Source organism: Corvus hawaiiensis, chromosome 8, assembly GCF_020740725.1.
Source record: "Corvus hawaiiensis isolate bCorHaw1 chromosome 8, bCorHaw1.pri.cur, whole genome shotgun sequence".
Lineage (NCBI taxonomy): Eukaryota > Metazoa > Chordata > Aves > Passeriformes > Corvidae > Corvus > Corvus hawaiiensis.
The window spans coordinates 4050094-4072928 of record NC_063220.1 but is presented as its reverse complement, the minus strand read 5'-3'; the positions used below and the strand labels follow the sequence as shown (position 1 = coordinate 4072928).

At 42.4% G+C, this 22835-nt stretch overlaps 1 protein-coding gene across 6 annotated transcripts in view; it reads right to left on the bottom strand.

The window, feature by feature from the left end:
• CHST15 (carbohydrate sulfotransferase 15) overlaps positions 1-22835 on the bottom strand; it is a 44825-nt gene that overhangs the window by 2069 nt on the left and 19921 nt on the right. For all 6 annotated transcript variants that reach the window (XM_048311615.1, XM_048311610.1, XM_048311609.1 and 3 more), the window contains 5 exons: positions 16255-17320; positions 15184-15523; positions 11350-11496; positions 6759-6915; positions 2741-2897 (listed from right to left, as the gene is read on the bottom strand). In XM_048311615.1, coding sequence (XP_048167572.1) covers positions 2741-2897; positions 6759-6915; positions 11350-11496; positions 15184-15523; positions 16255-16797 — 1344 coding nt within the window. In that variant the 5' untranslated portion in view covers positions 16798-17320. The remainder of the gene's footprint in view (positions 1-2740; positions 2898-6758; positions 6916-11349; positions 11497-15183; positions 15524-16254; positions 17321-22835) is intronic.

Sequence of the window (22835 nt, the reverse complement as noted above, 5' to 3'; positions counted from 1 at the left end):
TCTTGTTTTCAGAGCAGCCGAAGGAAATCTTTGCAAATGGCTTTTCTACAGGGGAGAGATGTCATTTTACCAAGGGCTGGGCTGTGCACTCGCTGCACCAGCCCCAGGTGTGTGTAAAAGCATTGCACAGACACAGTTATCTGTAGAGGGATGCTCAGACACCTCACATCCAAGCTCCTCCGTGCTTGGGATGATCCAACCTTCATGGAGACGCTGAGGGCTCTTGGCTCCCAGATGAACAGCCATTCAAGGGAAGATGCTCAGTCTTTTCACATTCCCAGTCCCTAGGGCTGCTTATTTCAGTTTGATTTCACCTTGGGGATGTGGTTTAGGGCTGGGCTTGGCAGCGCTGCATTAAAACTTGGACTCAACGACCTTAAGGGTCTTTTCCAACCTAAATGATTCCATGACTATCAGCTGCACCAGGTCATGCTGCCACGAGCAGGACAAATATTCAGACTTGATATCAGGTATGAGATTTAGGTGCATTTTGCTGCATCCTTTGATTGCAATAATTAGGCTGAGATCTCAGCTGCAGCAGCGTTGATGGTGCCTTGTCTGAGTACACAATGACAGAGCCAGACTGTCAGACTAGAGAGGTGGAAGGCAGATTTTCAGTCTCTCCTGCCCTAATCTCTGGTTTTTTTCCCTCCTCAATTTTACATAACACGTTGAAACATAAAAAGTGTAGCCTGGTGTTCTTAAAAAGTCCAGCCTCCAACTATGCTTATAAATATTTTTCTAAATCCCTTCAGGCTCAGAAGAGAGGAACATGAATCCCAAGTTTTAAGCATCTTTCATAAAAGAGACTTAACATCTTCAGCTCACTTTGCCACAGAGCCAATGAAGTCAGACAACAGCCTCTTTCACTTCTGACACTGCCCCATGACCTACAGGGCTACCTAAATTCCTCTAAAAAAGCTATATTTTGAATTATTGCTGAATTATTACTATCCTGTGTGATTCTGATGTGTGTCTTTGGCTGATTACAACTTGAGTCTCCATATTTAGCAGGCTTCTTTATGGATGTGCTGTACCAGAATTTGGAACCTCTTATTTGATTAAGACATCAGGCTAAGATGGGATAATTCTGGCAGGGCAACACCCCAGCCCTCAGTCAATGCCTCCTTCCACTCAGCACTGGGGCAAACTTGTGGTTTAATGTTTATTTTCTTACTCCAGGCTCTTGTGAACAGTCTCTCCATCTCCCTTGTCCACTCCTTCAGGTGCTGGAAGGCCACAACTGGGAGCACCCTGGTCACTGTGCCTTTCTCTGGGTAATGTTCTTTCCACTGATTCCAAGTGCCAAACACCCCTTTCTTCACCATCAGCATCCAGCAGCAGCCACGATGCCCAGGGCACCTCTCTGGTTTGAGAAATACATTAACAAATAGCAAACCCATTTTTTTCCTGGCAGAGTCACAGAATTAGCAACCTAATGAGCTCACCAGGGACAGCAATCCTCACTTTTTCAACACACAGCAAACCACGAACACAACAGATTTAGCAACTTGGCTGAAGAAGAAGCTAAAAAGGGCCATTGAGGAGCACAGTTGGCATGTGGGTTTTATTCAAACACCTGCTTGTGGCTCTATGGAAAGAGGCCTCCTCTGCTCGTTTCCAAAAGCATCTTCTTCAGAGGGCTGCCGAAGACAACAAACGGAGATGGGTTCTGCACCCTGAGGATGAACGTAAGAGGAAAATCTTTCCTTCTGGTTCTCTCTCTGCCTTTCTCTGCCACACTGGAAGGAATACTTTTGTGCAAGCAGATGGCTGGAAAATTCAGTGATGCTGCCCAGCAGCAATTGGTGTCTGAGGGAGTCCTGGCAGCTGCAATCAGGGATCAGCAGCTCCAGTCTACCTGGTGAGTGAGAGCAGCATCCTGTTTGCTCTGCTGCTGCAGGGCTCCAGCCCGTGGAATACACTCTTGTACTGTTATTTTATCCACTGGATGAGGCAATAACTTTACCCCAGAGGCAAAGGAAGGAACTATTCCCTCTGAATCCTTTACAGCCTGAGCAAATAAAAGAGGATTGACTGGCAAACTGGCCAGATGTGATATTTCAAGTCAATCTCTTCCATATTATTCATATTATTCTCTGCCCTCAAGCAAAATCTGAAGTCAGTTCTATGCTAAAATTGTGAATTTTGGAATCCTAAGCCTGTAATAGTTATCCACTCCCCTGCCAGCAGTTTCTGTGTTTTCTTGTATCATTTTCTGGCACACACAAATAAAAATAAAAATAAAAATAAAAATAAAAATAAAAATAAAAATAAAAATAAAAATAAAAATATAAATATAAAAAAAAGGGAAAAAAAGGGGAAAAAAAGGTTTTATCTAGCTATTGGTAGCCTTTTCTTACAAAAGAACACATAATTTATTCTGATTTTGAGGCAATTTGGTACTGCAAAGATCTTTGCCAGAGCTACTTTTTGGAGACATCTGCAAAAAGCATGCACATTAAATTGCAATCTTCACTAAATGCACTCTCCATGCACTTGCACAATAGGAAGGCTGTGTTATTCCTGTTGGCATTCATCAGGGAACAGGCTGAGGAGACAGGTGGGCCCCTACACCATCTTTTACATGTTTACACTTATATTTATGTCCTCCCCTTTACAAACGAAAAGGGACAACGTTTCGATTTCTCGCTGCTTCCTTGCACAGGATTTTGGTGTCTTCACAACCTTTCCCCCAGGTGAGAGCAGCAAGGAACCAAATGTGCCTGGAAATACCTACGGGCATGGCGTTGTTGAGGGTGTTGTTGTAGACACAGGCTCGCAGGGAGTAATCCAGCACACAGCCCTCAAACAGCTGCAGCGACTCGGCCACTTTTTCATGGAAATCCTCCGCGGATTTGTTGGCGCTGGCGAAGTACAGATAATCAGAGTACAACCTGCGGGGGAAAACGTGGCAGTGAGGGGCTGAGGGGGTTGGAAGAGTGTGGATACAAAAATGCTGCTAGCAAGGATTTTCTTGTTATTTTTCTAAGCCCGTGAGAGACTTTTCTCTCTCACAGAAGAGGTAGCAGAGTGATGTAAACAACCAAACACCTGCAGCCTTGAAAAGTCTTGTTTATAGCACAGTAGAAAAATATTTTGACAGTGGATGTTTTAGGATTTTAGCCAATCACCCCAAGGGGTGGTTGATCCTTTGTCCAATTAGACTATGAAGGAAAAAGTCCATAAGAGAGTTTGTAAAATAATTAAATAGATCAATCTTGCTGCACAATTCCTGCTTGCTGGATCTTCTCCTCCTCCCTACAGCTGAGGGGCATGGTGATATACCCTAGGGCATTTTAATAGAAGAGCATTTATTTACCTGGCAATTCCAATCTGGAATTCCATACTGGACTCCAGGGAAAGGGGATGTGTGTGTAACAGCGTCCCACCCACAGCCTGCCGCCCAGAGACACTTTTTCCATTCATTTTAATGAGTTTTAGCTCCCAGCAAAACCCTCTCCAGGGAATTTTGAACAGCATTCCCACTTTCAAGGTCAGCATCCCTGGAGACCTGACCCTAGAAATTGTGGGTGCCAATGTTTTCTCCTGAAGGCAAATTTTTAGGCTTTAAATTCATGTTCTCTGTGAGCAATAGAACCGGTCTCAGGTGATGTTGGTGCCCCATGGACAGGAACAGTCCTTGCCTCTAAAGCTTAAAGCTGATTGTAGAAACTGTAACTTTAGGTGGGGTAGAAAGTGTAATTTTTATATGATTACCACGCTGGCTACCATCATGAGTAAGAAAGAGTCTGGATTTCACACTCCTTTTACAGGAAGCTTCACCTCCAATCTTATATTGATTTTCCATCAGAAACTTCCCATTTACAGCATTCCACCTGTTGATTTTCTATTTTTTTTTTTTTCAAGATGAAGGAGGAGTTTCTCTAAGTTACAGAGGAGTATCCTCTCATTGCACACTTTTAGCACAAGTTTTTCAATTGCTTAAAATTACTTTTAAAATTTTATGTAAATTCAAATCTCTTTGGGGGTGATGTGGTGAAAAAACCCAAAACCTACAGGCAAGGAAAATATGAATTTTAGCATTAACCCCTGAAACCTTGACTGGGCTTTTGCAAGATGAACATGTTTTAAAGAGACAAAGGAAATACTCTGACATGGAATAAATATTGGATCTGCTGAACATGATATTTTAACTTCCATTTGTAATTAGGCTTAGAATGACCAGAATCACAACAATACCACAGGATTTTGTATCACTCGAGGAGTCACTTCCCCAAGTGTGTTTGCAGCACAGATTTGATGCCTCCACAGTACCCATCTCTTGACAAAATTCCAGAAATCCTACATATTTTTCAGCCTCTTCCAAAAACCCACAGGTGTCTAAGAAATGACCTAAAAACACCAATCTATTTAGGTCTTGCTTATTGCTCTGTACTTTTGTATTGCACTTACTTTATTTATCCTTTAACTTCCCTAGATTTCTGTGGGTACTTAAAAATACCTCATTTGGAAAGTTTAGGCCTTAATCCAGCAAAACACTTAAGCACAGGAATAGCCCCTCTGCACTCATTATTTATGTCAGTGTTTTGCAAGAACCGGATTTTAATTCCCATGTGAAACAAATGAAGACTCCAGTCATTTAATAAAAAAGAAGAAAGGGAACAGCTGAAGGACCAAGCCTGCTGAGTTCACCTAAATTAGACACACAATAGCATCTCCTGCTTGCAGGAAATGTGGATATCAGCACTCAGCTTGTCCCAGGGATGGTGGGACTGACTGGTGAAAGGTTTCTTCCTGGGGAAAATCAGCCAGCAGGCATCAGGTACAGCATGGGCCAGGTTGAAGTGTCATTAAAAAGGTTTAATATGACTGCTTAGTGTTTCTAACCATACATCAAAAGAAATGCATCATTTTTAAGGCTTGTTGGCATCTTATGAAAAACGACATTCTTGAAGACAAGTTCTCCCTCTGCAGGGCAGTTGAGATTTTCTTTCCATTTTTCTTTCTTTTTTTTTTTTCCCCCCCCCATGTATTTTTAATTCTGGGAACATCTGCCTTTGCTGATTAGGATTTCAGCTGTTCTGGCTGCTTGAAGTCCTTCCCTTCAACCTCTGTCCATTCTGATGAACTAATGGCACCGGTTGACAGCCATCACAAAAATTATGTCATTCAAATATTCCCTGCTGGGGATAGCCCAGACCCTGTGCAGGTTAGATCAGAGCCTGTCCCAGCTCCATGCCCTCCTGGCTACTCCAAGGAACCTGTCCCACTGCCTGGCATCACCAGTGGATGCCTGAGCTGTCCCTTCTGCTTTTGGTCCTGCAGCTCAGATGAGCCATCAGGAATGTAAGGAACTGTAAACAAAAAGGAACCAATTTGTCACAAACACAGTAAGGGAGATGAAGCTGACTTTTTCTGTCACCCCTGATAAGGCTGGCAGAGAGTACATCCCCATTACAGAGGGTGGTTAAGGCAATCAGGGAGTTTGTCACTAATTTACATGAGGAAGCCACTTCAGGCGCTCTCTCACATAAAATTACCATCTGTTAACTCCTGGGGTCAGGAGATGCCACTGAAGTTGAGAGCTGCATTTCCTGACACAGGAGCTGGGAAGCATCTCCCAGCCCTGCTCACACCACAGCCACGTCCTGCTAGCAGGGGAGCTCCTAGGGGTGCACCATCCCAGCTCTGGAAGCTGCTGGGCAGTGGGTACAGGCTGCCTGCACAAGCACCACAGGTCTGCTCTTCTCCCAGAGCCACCAGAGCCTGGTGCCCACCATCATCTGCACCCCCACCATCATCTGCAATCCCAGCATCGTCTGCACCCCCACCATCATCTGCAATCCCAGCATCGTCTGCACCCCCACCATCATCTGCATCCCCTTCCTTCCCTGAGTTTTTCTGGGGCTCTGCCCTTGGGCACTGACCTTGCCAGAGGTACCCTGAATATCCCTATGGAGCTACAGTGAGAAGGAATTCACATCCCCTCAGTCTGATCCTTGTGGACCCTACCTCCACCCCGTCCACCCTCCCCATTACCCTCATCATTTTTATCCTTCCTCAGAGGACATAGTGGAAAGAAATGTCCCAGAAATCTGGAGGAAGACTGGAGAGAAGTGAAATGCAAGTGGAAAGCTGCACATTCCTGTCTCTCCACAGCCATTCAAAACAGCCCATACCTTGGCAAAAGCCAAGCCCTTTCCCTACAAACAAAGTCAGGAGCACCAAGGATGAACTCCTGTAGCTGTTGGCTGTGCAAGCTACAAATGCCCAGTGAAACTTTACACGAGGGTCTCACCAAGCACTTTCCAGATTTAAAGATGTTTATATCCTTTGCTGACTCTGGAGCTATTTAATCATTATTAATCATTATTATTTAATCAGTTGGAACTGCAAACCCCATGAAAACATACATTTTTCTCCCTAAATGAAATGAAGCATTTCCCAGGACCACTTCTGCTGAGGTCTGACCACTTCTGCAGTGCCCTCCTAATCTAGCGAGCCCTGCTGAAAACCAAGGCATATTAGCTCATGTGATTGCATTTGATTGCATTTGGAAACCTATAAATTCTTTTTTTTTGGAGTAGCTCAGGTGTTCAGGCATGGCACTCATGGCATTCACCCTCACATGCTTCTCTTTAAAACATTATCACGGTTACCTGTGCCAAAATACACAGAATAAAACCCCTCTTACCACAACCAAGTAGCTCTCCAACACCACGTGAATATTTACTTGCATCCAACAGAGTGAGAACTAATAATATTATTTATAACAAGAAAATTTTCTGACTCACCTTTCTACAGGGTCCCTCAGCATGATGATAAGTTTGGCATTTGGCTGGAAGGCATGGATAAAATCCTGGATTAGGAAGGGAGGTTCTCCTTCAGTACTGTTGTCATAGAAGAAAATCCAAGCGTTGTTGTCCCACATTGTCGAGGCACTGGCCTCCCCTGGAAATGAGAGGCATCTCTGCTGGTAACTCATTCAACTCTTCATGTTGGAGTGGAAATTGGCTGAATTTTAAATTGCTATGGACAGATCAAAATTGACTCCAAGAATTTCAATACACCTTAGCTCTTGCAAACTGATCTGGCTAAAGTTCCCAGAGCTGCAGCAAGCCCAGTGCCCTGTGCTTTTGGGAAGGCAGGGATGGTTAAGGCAGGTTTTGTGCAATTCCACCTGAAATATTACTGTCCATAAGCACACTACTTCCTGCTGGTGGTTAACACATGCAAATAGATTTGAGCTGGAATGGACTGCTCAGGGTTTTATCACATTCTGTAGTGAAAAATCAAGGAATCACAGAATGATCTGGGCTGGAAGGAACATTAATGATCATCTTGTTGCCACCCTTGCCATGGGCAGGGACACTTTCCACTAGGCCAGGTGGCTCCAAGCCCCATCCAACCTGGCCCTGAGGAAGCAGGAGTTTGTCCCTGCTGAAGCCTTGCAGTGCTCTTTGTAGCACCCACGGGTTGGCCTTAATGTTCCCAATCTCAGAGGAGCAGCTTGTTAACAAATTGTACCATTTCCCACAGAAAAGTGTGGAAACTACCACCCCTGCTGATCAACAGTGTGGAAAACAGAATCAGGAGAAGCAGTGAGCACATAAGAAATATTTTAAAAGCAGCTGAGTTGTGTCATTGAGGATTGAAATATTTTTTATGCGATTATTCATGTAGAAGAAGTCAAGTATTTACTAATAGATAAAAGATTTACAGAATAAATAGCACACTTTGGTAAAATACCAGATTCTGGTGTCTTTCATGACTGAAGAAGCTCACTCTGAATGCAATGCTACAGGGAGAAATATAATCAGTAAAAATCTCTGCCAGAGTGAGTATATGATGGTTCAGCTGCTAAATAAATTATCTGTAAGATGTTTTGAATTTTGTAACCTTCTCTGTCTTTTTAAGTAATACTGGCATTTATGTGGCACGGTACTGTTTAATAAAACATATATGGAAGCTTTTTGGGGACTTACACTCTCTGACAGTCTATGAAAGCTAATTCTTGCTAATGAGGTTTTTCAAATCAAAGGGAAGGAGATTAAAAAAATAATAATGTTGTAGGCTTATAGACTTGTACATTATTTCCCTATTTTTTCTTCTTTCCTCTTCTGGGAAAGTCCAATAAAGATTTAAAAGATGGACAAAGCACAACATGAGAAAGGTACTGGCTCCAAACTTCAGCTGAACATAATGTGATTCATTAACAAAGTCTGGGAGTTGTTAGAAAACACATTAATCTTCTGTCAGGTTCGTTTTGCCTCTTTTCAGGAGGAGATCAGGTCCATTGGCTATAGCTGGGTGTCCACAGCAGCTCCGCTCTTCCATTCTAAATTAATTAGCCAAAGCACTGCCTAATCACCAGCAGGCTTTGAGTTGTCAATTAAAACTCAATTAGCCCAGCTCCCACGCTGGGTGAGGCAGAAACACAAAGGATTAAACAGAGGCCAGGAGCTGAGGCAGCCCTGCCACAGAAACCTCTCCTGAGCTACCGGGACGTGGGGAAATGCCAAGGGGTACAAGCCCTTGCAGACAGGGCTTTACAGGAGAGGGCACTCCAGGGATGGAAGCAACCTTGGGAAGTCACTGCTCCATCTCTGTGGCAGGCACAGCTGGGCTGAGACAGCTCCCTCAGAAATGTTTGCCTAAATCATGCCAAGGTAATTAAAGTCTATGTCCTCATCTAGCCACCTACTCCTCTCCGGACTAGGCATGATCACCCTTCACAGTTCTCTGCTCTGTTCCCTGATCACATTTAATGTTCTGTTGCATTTATCCCAATTAACGTGGTCAAACCTGTGAACACCTCCCTACACTTCTGCAACGTGAGCTACAAAAAAAATCAGTGCATTTGCATGTAAGTGGGTGGATTCTCTGAACATCAGAGCCCACATTCCACAGAAATTGTGACAGCTGGATCAGCTGCCACCACCCGAAATCTGCAGGCAGGACCCAAACCAGGGAAAATCCCAGAATCAGAAAGGTTGGGAAAGACCTCCAAGACTGTCAAGTCCTACCCAAGATCACAGGCACACAACCAAATCATGCTAGAGCATTAACAGGGCTCAAGGTGCTGCTCCAGTGCAGTCAGCCCAGCATAACCTGGGCTCAAGAGGGTAAATCTTCCCACAAGGTGACTGTCACAAATTTAATGAGGGGAAAAAAACATATATATATGTGAAAAAATAATAATCATTCTGGTCCCTGCTGTTTTTCATAATTTTAATTTCCTGAAGCAGCCAAACAAAAATATTCCTGACAGTTTGACAGTTTGGTTTTAATACCTGCAAAGAGAAAAAACCATACTAAACATGAGATAAATCAATCACCGACAATTAATTATGTTTAATTACTCCAGTGCAACTGAATTGGGGGTTTTTTGGTATGGACTTAAAGAACATATGAATTATTAAATTGCCTAAAGAATGGACATATAACCTCCTTATTCAGTCATTAATGGATTAACATCATATTGTGCTTTCACAAGCCATTCCTCTGAATTTATCATATTAATGATCCCACATAAACAACTCCTGCTCAGAATGCCTCAGGCTGGATCAGCCCTGTCCTCTCTGGCTCATCTCTAAGCAGATGTTGGGGTTGGATTTTTTTTGGAAAATGCAGTTATTACCCACTAGGTTTAATATCCAAAGAAGCTTAACTTTTCAAAATAATATAACATGATGAACTACTGAAATATTTACACTTCTAATTTGATTTTTCTTTGCAGTCATCTGAAATAAGAAAAGGAAGATTATGAGCAAACCTGATATTAATACAAATTTGTTTTAGGCTAGATGGCTTTGTTTTGTTTTTTACCAAGGTCATAAAAGACTGCCTTAATGAGTATAATCATTCAAGACTTTTCCTGTAAACTTAATAAGAAAACCCAGCAGAACCTCAATGAAACAAGAAATGAGACCACCGGAAAAAGAAACACAAAGTGAACTCTACAAAAAGCTGCAACAGGAGGTAAGTAATCAAAGATGTACGTTGCCAATTAGATTAGTGAATTTAATTAGCATAAGCACTTCACCCATGAAAGGACAGGAGATATTATTGTAAGTAGCACGCAAATCTGCAGATGTCCTTGACAGCAACATTTCTTAAGAATCCCATCTTGCAGATGCTGCTCAGTGTTGTAGATGTTTAATAAAGTGAATGATGGATTTAAACAGGGGCTGGGGAAGTTCTGAACAAATGTGACTCAGCCAAGGCTCTGGTTTAACCAAGCTAAGGCATCATCACCATCTCATCCAGCCAACAATAGGTTAAAATTTTTAAACCAAACCCCCAGTAATTCTGAGGGCAGGAAGCAAAAATCTTGTCTCTATTTTCTGTAGAATTGTGGCTCCAAGCCTCCTTGAAAAGTCTCTTTTTGACAGGGAACTGTCACTTGCACAACTACTTTTTGCATGGAATGTGTCTGGTTTCCCTGGGAAGTTCTGAGGTGACAGAGTAATGCTTGTAAAACTCCCATCCCCTCAGTTTTCTGGTTTTAGCAGACAGCAAAAGCAGAATTTAGAAGTTTGTGATGTTTCTCATGGGCACTATAAACCTGTACACCATGGACCGGAGTGGATGAGCCCAGCGGATTGACCACTGTGTGTCATGGAAAGCAATCCAGGGATCCCTCCCTAGAGCCCAGTGCTAACCATGGACTTCCATAAAGTACAATAAAACAGCACTTCTAGACCATTTTTAGTGGTAATTAGGTAATTTAATTTTAATACCAATTCATTATATCAATATCTTCTGTTGGAGGTTGAGGAGAGCCACTGAGAGCTTTCCTTATCGTGTCTCACATCAGCTCCAGGATTTTTCCAGTACCCAGTGTGTGTCATTACACCACAGTTTTGTGTTATCCCAGACACACTGCTCCAGCATTTGGAACTGAAGCCACAATCCCAGCACTACAGGCAATCCCCTCATAATTGTACTTAAAGTGGATGTGGCACCTGGGGACACGGGTTAGGAGTGACCTTGGAAGTGCTGTGGGGCAATGGATAGACTTGATGATCTTAGAGGGTTTTTCCAACCTAAATGATTCTATGAAAACAAAAGGAAAACTGGGTTTGAAGGAGTTGCCAAGGTCATTCTCATTCTTGGAAGCAGAACCCCACATTAATTAAATGCTGATGTTCATCAGATATACAGCACTTGCTCAGGAATTTTCTAAAGATAATCACAGCTTCTTAACAAAGCAGGAAACCTCCCTCCAGGGAAAGAAAGCCAAGAGCTTCCAGGCACACCAGGGAAAAACAACGCCAGGGGCTCTGTGCTGAGAACAAGTCACAAAATCCCCCTCTGGCCCCTCAGCTCTGAGTGCTGCCCATGTGGAGCTACAGGGATGTTTTGGGGCTGCGTTTGCCCTACCAATGATGATGTTGTTCCTCCTGCCACGCTCCTTCCCCTCGTCACTCTGCAGCACACTCTGGATCTGATGTGCTGCCAAGTCGAACAGATCCAGGTAATCTTCCACAGGGTAGCGGTCGTGAAATCCGTCCCTCAGCCGGATGATTCCTGAAAGAGCAGCAAAAAGAGAGAATCAGAAACAGCTATTATAATAACAACAGGGCAAGACTGACCATGGTGCAAACCAAGGTGATTTCGTAGATGTGGCTGGCCCCAAGCCAGCCAACATCAGCACGAGATCCGACAGACGAAGTGCAACCCTCAGATAAAAGTGCCAATAATGAAGTGGCTGAGATCTGAGATCTGAGTTACTGAATGATTACACCATAAATTCACAGTGATAGGAAATATTTTAAGCGCTCTGTTTTGTACTCCCTACATGAATGAGCTTGGATTTATTTTCTTCTAAATTTAGCTGTTGGAAAGAACATAGAAGATAAGATTCTACTTCCATTTGCACCCATGTAAATTGAAGTAATATTGGACTCCCACTAGATTTACTGTTCTGAGATTGAGCACAGGCTCTGATGCCAAATATGCAAATCAATACACACTGGGAAATCATTCATGTTTTTTTTTTCCTTTCACAGGTATGCAAATAACGCTCCACAGTAGTATCTCACTTTTCTCCTCTCCTTGCTTCCACTCTGGGGTGAGTTCAGTATCACCTTCCCCCTGCATTTCTCAGCATCTTGAGCCACATCCTGTGATTTTTATACTCCTTTTCCCACTCCTGTTTCCAAATCTAGTCTCACTTCTCCATTTGCTGTGCATGCTCCCCACACAGGACTTCTCAGCTCTCCCTTTCTTGTTCCCACAAGGCCAATAATTATCAATTATGTGAGAGGAAAGCTCAGCAAGGGAGTTCTTTTGTCCATTGCCTCTCATTTTCCCCTTTAGGAAAGTGGGATTTAATGAGGGTAGAAGAAAGTTCAACAGCGTATTTTGACTTGTTTTGAGGGGAAAAAAAGTGCAAGCGTGGTGCTACAGACAGCCTTGGTTTGTTACCACCCCACTCCTGGGAACAGAAACAGTGGCAAGGAGCCAGGAAAGAGAGACAGTCAAGCTGAGACAAAGTCCTGTGGAGCATCAACCATCCCAGCAGAAGGGGAAAGGAGTGATTTGCGAAATGGGGCCTCCCCAGAGGGCTGTTTAACTTCAGCTGAAATTAGTCAGTCTCATAAAAATCCATTGAATCAGAGGATGTCATTGAACAAAGAGATTTTCTTGTCCAGCTTGTGTTAGAAACCTAACCAAGTTAATAGCCAGGAGCATAGGAGTCATAGCCACTCGCCGGCTGTCCCAGTTTCACTTGTGAGTGTATTTATCATATTCTCTGTTTTTCTTTTTTTAATTTTAAATAGTAACCATTAGATAATGCACTTTTAAGGCAGAATTAAAGGACTGAGCCACCAGGAATAAACTTGGTCTTTCATTCTCAGTGGCAGACAGCTGAGATGATCGGAAGGTCATCCCTACAGATCCCCCTCCCATGAGACCACGAGCTCTGCAATCTTTCCTCATTCTCCAGCTTTACAAAACAACTTCAAAAAAACCTGAATTATGCAAAGAATGTTCTCTTCAAGGATCAGCACTTGGTCCCCAGTGGCTGACCACAAGACTGTGCAAGTGGAGGGGTTGTGAATGCCAGCACAGAGATAGGAATTCACCCTTGTTCTCAAGTTAGATGCACTCCAGCCTGATTTTTTGCATTCTTCTGCCTGTTCGGAAGGTCAGGTTCAGAGCTTTAGTGAGCCCAGTCTTGCTGAAGTGAGGTTGGGTGCATTACCTCCTCCAACATTCATTCCAAACATTTATGCTGAGGTTAATATAAGTGGAGAGAACTACTTGGTGAAAAACATTTTAGCTTAAGGTATCAGTTGGGTTCAGCCTTTGCTGCCAACTCTCCCGTGGAACACAAAATCCTCCATAGATTTTGCTGCCAGTCCCTCGTTTTCATCACTCTACTTGAATATGAGAAAAAGTCGTGGCTGCCCCATCCCTGGAAGTGTCCAAGGCCAGGTTGGACAGGGCTTGGAGCAACCTGGGAGAGTGGAAGGTGTCCCTGCCCATGGCAGGTAGAACAAGATCATTAAGGTCCCTTCCAACCCAAACCATTCCGTGTTTTGTCTTCAGTCAGCTACTGAGACGAACAAGTCCCTTTTCATGGGTCTTCAAGGGATACCACAATGCTTCTCTTCTTTGACTTGATTTCATTCCTCAGTTCACACTGGTGCCTCCAGTGTTTCTTAAACCAGACGAAATTATCTCAAAAGCATAGCTGTATTTTCATCACATTGCTTTAAACCTTAGCTTACAAAAAAGGATTTAGAAAATGTCTAAAATATTTATCTTGGCAATGTTCTTATGGCATTTGCGAAGGAAAAAAATTGAAAATTTAACAGCAAAATCATGAAATCCCATCTCTGTGGCCAAGAGCACCTCACCAAGCAGCAAGGAACAAAATCCTGTCTGCAGGAGCTCAATGGTTCTTCTGGGATCCAGGGCATGGGAAAGCAAGATGGAAATGACAGGACTGCATGCAGGAGAAATGAAGAATTTGAGATATGATCTCAAAATAAAGAACAGAAGCAGCACTTCAGGTGTCCCAATGCCTCAGAAAGTGTCCTTCCTTGCCTTTAGCCACAGCAATTCACTATTTTCCCATTCCAAGGAAGCTCAGAAAGGCACCAAAAGAAAGTAGTGATCAAAGTCCTCATCTACCCCCCAGTGCCAGGTCTGTCCCGTTCCAATGGCTGTGTCTGCCATAAAGCAACAGCAAATGAGAAACAGAAATTAAGATGTCACTAAAATAAGCAAAATCTTCCTCTTGGAAACAGTAAAATCACTGAAAAGTCTTTGATCTTTGACGCCAAAGTCATAAAAAAGGAGGGCACGCCAGCACTTAACAAAGCCAGACCCAAGAGCTGGAAAATCCAGTGTCTGGGTGGAATACAGAAGGCACAACACTCATCCACACATAGAGAGGAGCAGTTAGGAAATTAAAATGGGTCTTCTGCAGCTCATCTAATCTCTAACCACAAGACTGGCCTTCCTCAGCATCCAGAGAAGAGAGATAAGGAGGAGAAAAACACTTCAGATGGATGAAATTCTGTGCTCAGCCCCACTGCCCTGAGGCCCTTTGGAGGTGCAATCATGAGGTGTGGATGCCTTTTACTCCAGTTGGCCACAGCCCCAACTATTCAAGTCTGCCTTCACAGATGGAAATATTGATATCATCCAGGAAAAGTATCAAAATATGTGCAGGGCCCTCAGTGTGAGAGAGATTCCTCATGCAGAGCATCTCTACTGTTCAGTGATGGCCAGAGCTGTGACATTAAAGAAGCTCCTGCTACAGTGGTATTTATTGAACCATAAGGACTGAAATTTTAAATAGTGACCCATCATTTATTGATGTGAGAAAGGCTTTACAGAATTTTCCAATACAAAACTATCACTGCTACTCTTCAACTCTCCCATGACAACCTAATTCGTTTCTCTCCTTGCCTTTACAAATTCTTAAGGTGGGTTTTATCGGCCCTTTTTGTTTTTTCTTAGATTTTCCAAACCACTGCAAATGAACCAAATGAAATGTGCGTTTTCTCAAGAGGTTTAACCCAAAACATCATTGAACAAAAGCAGGTTGAGCGTCCACCATGAGGATTTCTCAAAACTATCTGTTTCAGTGGTTCCTAGGTAATCCAGTACGGAGCAAATCCATTAATTTCACCCCAGACATGTAGAAAATTTTAGGAGACACAACTTGCCTGGATAGCAGAGGACATTTTCACTCACCAAAGCGTTTCCTTGTCCACCAGTGGGGCTCCTTGATGGCCGAGAAGCGAACGTCGGGGTGCAGCCTGAGGCGGTCATACAGGTCCGTGGTGCCACACTTGGGCTGCCCGATGATGTAGAAGTGTGGGAGGCAGCGCAGGCGGTAGTGTTTGTCCTTATAGTGGTACAAGTGGTTCCAAAATACCTTCCTGAGGTAATCAAATATGATCCGAAAGCGCTTGGAGTACAGTGCATAGGAGTTGGTTGCGTAAGGATCCGTGGTTGTGTTTCCGTGGTACTCTTCATACCAACAAGGGTTCTTGCTATTTGGAAGGAATTTGTTAGGAATTACTGAAAACATCTGCAACATAAAGAACAACAATTTCAGTCAAGGCATCAAGCAATCAACAGTTATACTTTTCTTACTTAGCACGGTGAGAGAACAGAAACTTTACCTGGACATCTTTACCTACAAAGTTTACCCCATTTTTTGCTTCTGATGACACCAGAAACAAATCCTGTACAACCCATTGGACTGGGAGAGGAGTATTTAGAAATCCTTTTATTTTAAGGCCAGAAAGGGCCTTAATAATCCCCCAACTGCCCTGCAACCCCAGGAAATTATTTTTAAAGTCAAACACCCAATACTCAAAGCAAATTACCTTCCAGTTGTTAACTCTGAAATACAAGGTTTGCAATGATTTTCAGGAAGGCACCCTGGCAAGCAGTTATTAGAAAGGCTCTTTTCTTATTTATCATTTCAGGTGACAGGTAAATCTAAGTCACAATAATTTCGCATGAGACAAGGTAAAAGTTCAGTAATGTTGTACAGCTATCAGAGGGCTGCCTGATTTTTTGCTTCAGGTGTCAAGACCATTTACAGAACCCATCTATCCTGCTCGTGACTCAGAGGGATGTGATCTACAATGGCAACTTCTCAGCTGCTGTGAATCAGGAGACTCTAGATGGTGTAAATCACTTTATGAACATCCCAGCGGCTGCACTTTTTTATATCTAGGCAAAAGATTGATCCAAAAGCCTTGAAACAAGGATGTAAGAAGCAGTTTAAGACACGCCTCAATTCATACTTACATGTGGCTCTTGCTTCCTCAGCTCTTCTAAATCAGGGCGCTGCCTCGTTATAAACTCTATCTTTGAAGTAATGGTGTCAATAATTAATTTAATGCTTGGATAATCCTTTACATATGAAATATTCATTTTTGAAGGCTGGTAATGGTCTTTCATGTCACTAAGGCTTTCATTGTCCATTAAGCTGGGATTGCTAGCAAAAGCTCCGTAATGGAAGGGAGATGGGATCAGCAACAGGCCATGCTTGGCTCCAGTCAGTATGTAGGATACCATCACCAGAGTCATTATGATCAACCCAAACATCAGACTGCAGAGCTTCCCCTTCCTCAGGCAGAACAATCCATTCCAGCTCTCACAGTGATCAGTCCTCACTTCCAGAACCGCGAGCCACTTCATCTGCTTGCTGTCGGTGTACAAAGGGATTTTATTTTCTCCTCTGCACACAGGACACTTCTGGTTATTGTGATCAGGTCCACGGCATCTGAAACACTGTCTGTGCAAGTCATTTGGTAATAAATGTATGCAGCAATTAATGCAATACCTCATATTACTACGGTTAAACTCCTAGATCAATGAGCCGAGCACAGCCATAAAAATGTTTCTGAAGAATATGAGTCATCTTCTCTAAGTCTGAAATTATTTCATTCCTGGAGTGATTCTACGACTACTCAGCAATGCAAAAGGACAGGTTCAAAACAGAATAAAAAGTGACATGTGTCACAGAGAGAAAAAGAAACCCCAACCACCACCAACACACAAAAATAGATGTACTCTGGATGTCGTTCCCAAGAATTTGGCTCAGTAAGAGGAATGTGGCGAAGTAAGGATCAGCTACAAAACTGGCTCAAGTTTTTCCCATTGAACAAAATGAGAAGGAAGAAATATTGTTACGTAGTGTGAAAATATGCAAAAAATAAAAATAACTCATTGTCCTCTGCTTTGTGCTGCAATAGGCAAATATGGGTAGAAATGTCCAGAATTCCTTAAAGCGAGCAGGTTCCAAGCCACACTACAGCTGCTGGAAGCTTCATCTTCCCACAGGTGGCTCCAAAGAGATGCATTGTCCACCCTAGGGAAACAAAAACCAGATGTTTCTATACACCCAGACACCATATCCACATTACCCACAGCCACAGCAAAGCACAACCTACCACGAGTCATTTCACAATTCTATTTGAAAGATGCCTGCTGTTGCCAAGTCTGTTCATTACAGCATTCAGGATATTAAACCCAGGAAACATTTGGCTCCAGGTTCACAGCGAGCTGTCTTTGCTTTCCCATCACCCATCTGCTCACACCAATGACTGGTTGCTACCACAGGTAACGCTACACAACCCCCCTCAGCTGCTCACTGACCCACCCAACAGATCTTAATCTGCTCTTGAAATATGGGAGCATTTCTGGACAGTATCCAGTGACACAGGTTTAAATAATTACACTCTGTCTGCTCGTGGGGATCTTAAATTAACTGTCCTAAAGTGGGGTAGGACCCTGTTTGAGACAGGGATAAAATAACAGTTTCCTTTCAAACACAGGAGATAAAAAGCCAAACAAAAAAAAAAAAAAAACAAAAGCCACAAGTAAAACTTTCAGCAAGCTGAAGGGATTAAAAAACAGACACAAGGAAATGCTAATGACAGGATCTCAGGTTTCTGGACCAAATGATGGTTCCTCTTATTACTCACCAAATCAGAGAACTATAATCATTACTATTATGAATCCCACAATTTGACTATTTTGCCTTTAGCTCTATCAACACCTATTTTTAATGCTTAAGAAACACTGCTATAATTCTAGATAATAACTCCTTCTTCATTCCTACAAAAGCATCCTGATCAAATGGGGCAGTCACTTCAGATCCTGCATTTATCCTCATCCTTCTGGCTGCATTTTTGTATGAGACAAAGTGCTTTTGTAAAAATTATTTGAATTCTGATGTTTCTCCCACTGAACAGAGTCACATATTGGAGGATTTCTGCAATCAGAGCAAGTAGACTGTGTCTCAGGGACTCAAGAACAATTAGATAAATATTGAACAAAAGTATTTACAAAATACTGTCCTTCCCCCCAAAAAAGTTCATTTCCTTAATGAGTTTATTCTCTAGGTTAGATGAGGCAGACAGAAATCTCAGCATAATCATTACTAACTATATTTAAACCAAAGGGAAAGAAATTAGTGCAAGACTTCTCAAAGAGACCAGTCTTAAAAACTTCTCTAAGGAACAGAGCTGTGATAATTTTGACAGAAGTTTGAACAACTAGAGAGATTAAATCAGATTCATATTTCATATTAAACCTAGAAAGTTTATTCTTTCTTATGCATAAAATATCCCCCCAGTAAATGTCCAGAAGAAAAAGAGGAACTATGGAAAGGAGCCAAGATTGGAAAGACCGTGATGGTTGTCCAAACACCACCAATGGTGGTGAGAGGGAGGACAAGGAAGGGAAGTCCTGACAAGAAATGAGAAGTTTCCACTTCCCACTTAAATATTTCAGGCAGCAATAACCCCTGACCAAACATTTTGAAAGAAGAAACCAAGGGGGCTGGAGACAGAAGCAGTGTCAGGGCAGATTCAGGCAGCATCCACAGAGGTAATAGAGAAAGTAATGAAAACAGAGATATCTCAAAAAAATACGGAAAAAAAAAAAGAGAGAATGGAGATGAGGGCCTTCATCACAAAAGATAAAAAAGGAAGGTGAAAAAAGCCCCTCTCAAAAAAGAAGCATGAAGAGGAAACTACAGGTTAAAGCAGTACCTAGAAAAGATCTGGTAACCAAAAGCCACCCACAGCATCTCTTCAATTAAATTGATCATGTTCTACACTTTTGTTTTTATGTAATCCTTCTACCCCGAACTCCTCCTCTTTGACATCCCCCTCAGTACCCTCCCAGACCTCTGCTCCCAGCTCCTTGCTGTTTATTTTCAGACACCAGTTCCTATGCACTGGCTATTTAGAATACAGAAAAAATCCAATTTATCTTCCAGTCCTCTTCTAACAGGGATCTGCAACCTTCTCAGTGACAGTGACCGAACAGACTTATCTGAGATAGCCTTATGGAATCAATTCCAGGTTTGTGTATTTGACATCAATTCTCAAGCTTTTAAAAAGAGCAATCAGAAATACATTAATGAATACAGACCACAGGACCTTAGAAAAACCACATAACCATCTCTGTCCTATTCTATGTCCATTTTTGTGTTAAAAAAATGGACTGGAATTTACTGAACCCTGCCCAGGGTCAGACACTTCTCATGAAAATCTGCTACAAATACTACAAAGTCTAGGAAAAATCATGTTAACTACATCTTTGACAGGTGAAGAAAATGGTTTATCAGGAAGTTGATGCAAGGGTAAAAAAAATAGAAATATGTTTAGGCTACAGTAAAACTGAGATCTTAATCACACCAATCATGAGGGGAAATTTAAAGTTCCACCAGCGATCATAACTGCCAGCTCATGCACAAGCACTGCATCAGGCTGCTTAATTAGATAATCAGTTTGATGACCTATCACAGGACAATGACTGATCATTCAGCTAATAGAATAGAGACATTAATCTCATCTTTTTTAATAACTGCTGGTTGCCAACACGCCATTTTACATGATTTTCCACTGTCATGTTCACAAAATAAAAAAATTGAATTGTAATAAACACATAAAAGTCGGGATGTAATTCCCTAGTGCCACTCCCTTCTCTTTCCCAAGAAGTTTTTAATAGAAGTTCATTCCCCAACCTTTCACCATGGCATGAATGATGCTCACCAGCAGGGCAGGATCTTCCCCCAGCCCTCATTTCCCTCATTCACCCCATGAAACTGAGACATCTGCACCATCTTTTTCTTGTTCCTTCCATCCAACATTCCCAGCAGCCACAACCACAGCCGCCAACACACGTCACCTCTTTGTATTCCACTCCTGAGAGCAGAAGGATGTGGATTGCAGGCAGAGGGAAGGTTATGAGGCTTGAGCTGGTAATAAACCATGTGTGTCCCCTTATATTTTAGCTGCAAAGCTGCTGGCTGTTCACTGGCAGAAAATTACTCTCTTTACACAACAAGCAGTGTCTTTGTATATTGAATAATGTAGCATGTAATTTCCCCTTGTTGGAGGGAGCAGTGAATTATTTATGATCACGTCTATACTGCATTTGTCTGCTGTACATTAACGAGTGGCAGTCCTAACCACAGAGCAGAAATCAACAGCAACCTCTGCAAGCTCCTTGGCCAAAAGTAAACTGTCCTCATAAAAATAAGGATCTCTGGGAATAGCCTAAGGAGGAAAGATGGATATACAAGATGACACACAGCAGAAGGGGGGGGGAAGAAAAAGCTCTCTTAGATTTCAATATATTCCCCCTGAAGGCAGGGGGACTTTGCATCACTGCTCCAAACTGAAGGAGGCTCAAGCTAACAAAGGTATTTATATGCAACAGAAAACTTAATAGCAAACAGGTGAGAGCTTTTAATGCCAGTTTCTCCAAACAATTCCTGCATGAGAGGAGGGGCTGTTGAGTTCTCAGGATGCAGGAGAGATCTCAATGACACCAGTCAGGTAACACTGGCAGGAACCACAAAAGCAAACAGCAAAAGTCTGAGCTGCCTGCTCGAGCCTCACACCAAAGCACTGTAATTACAGCATCCACCAGGCCCTAATCATCTCATAAACAGGGTAAAAAAAGACATTCCCCCAAAAAGAAAACATGCAAGATTTTCCATCATTCACATGGTTTTGTTGGCTGTATAGAAAATATTTGAAATTACGTATTTTTCCTATTAAATAAACATTTCATAAAATTCCTCCCTTTCCTCTTTAAGGGTTGTAAGAGAAGACCACAACCAAAACGGCTGCAGAATCCCAGAATCATGGAATTATTGAGGTTGGAAAAGCACTCCAAGATCATTGAGGCCAAGGAATAACTGAGCACTGCCAAGGCCACCACTGACCCACGTCCCCAAGTGCCACATCTACACAGCTTTTACATCCCTCCAGTGATGGTGACTTCACCACTGCCCTGGGCAGCTCAACAACACTTTTGATGAAGAAATTTTCCCTAATATCCAACCTAAACCTCCACTGATGCAACTTGACGCCATTTCCTCTTGTCCTAAATCTTGTCCCTGGGGAGAAGAGACCAACAGGCTATAAAAAACGATTACTTTCATATGCTCACTCATGTAGCTAAAATTCTCCTCCCCTATCAATAAGATAAAACAGATTGAACAGATTTTACACACATACATACCTATGTGTTTTCCAGGTCACCAGTTCCTTAGTATTTAATATGCTTTCCTTTCTTTCGAAACTCTTTAAAACAAGATGAATCAAACTTTTGCTGATGCTCTTCAGGCTAAATTTTGTAGCAGCCTTCTAATCACAATCAGCTTCTCCTCCCACCACATGAAAGGGTGACACCCTGTTAACATCTTTATGAACACATTTCAGGTACACCAGGAACACATTTCTCACCCTGGGGTATAAATGCTCCCCTGGTTTATGTCAGTGGAGCTACAGTGCTTTGTTTCCTGCCTTCACACAATATAATTGAAGATTTCAGGTAAATCAGTCCTCTTGGGCAGGTCACAGCCTAAAACATGGATGTCTAAGGCAAGTGAGAAAATAATCCATCAGCTCTCAGGTTAGATGGGATGAAGCCCAACTGAAAAGCTACAGATGCTATAAAATTAAGGATAAACACTTTTATCCAGAAAAAAAAACCAAACAAAAGATTAGGCAAAAGATAATACTGCTGAATCACCTGGCCAGTAACATCACATTGCTTCTAATTTAATACTTCTAATGCCATTCTTAGAGTAACAGCTATGTTGTTTTATCCATAGTCTCCTAATTGTTTCCACTTATCTGGATAAATATTCCCACTGCCTAAGTGCCTTCCCTGCCAAATCAGGAAGGTTTGTTTCAATCAACTTCTCAGCTTGCACTGCTGATGTTTTTTGAAATCTCAGAGCAAAGCTGATCCTATGCCCTCCATGAACACTCCAGAAATGAACTTCCCCACGGAAATGTTTCCCTCGGAAGAGCTCCTGTGAAGACGAGGCTGTCATTAGTCACAAAGAGATGTAGGTCTGGAAGTGAAAGGCTGCCCACAGTTGGACGATGATGAACTTTCCATGACTCACATCAAGAGGAATGGAGACATGAAAGGGCAAAGCGAGGCTGCTGGAGTGAAATCCTCACAACATTTTCATATGGAAGGAGAAAACCCAACAATATTTAGTGGCAGTGCAGCACAACCATGTCATTCCTTTTCCATTCCTTCATCACCCAGTGCAACACTGTTCCTGTGCAGCATCAATTCTTCAGCCCAGGCAGGATAAATTTATGACCTTTGGACATAAAAAACCTGCAAAACTTCACAATTACAGATTTTTTTTTAGCTATTGAGCTTACTGGAAATGGTTAGAATTGAAGACTACAGGGAGCACACAAACAACCCGAAGTATTTGTACAAGTGTAGTGAAGTATTTGTACAGCAGGAGGAAGTTCATCCTGTTAGTGGGCAGGTTGTACCATTTCAGTAAAAAAATCCCCAGAGAATTAATAAAACTTAACTAAATTTTAAAA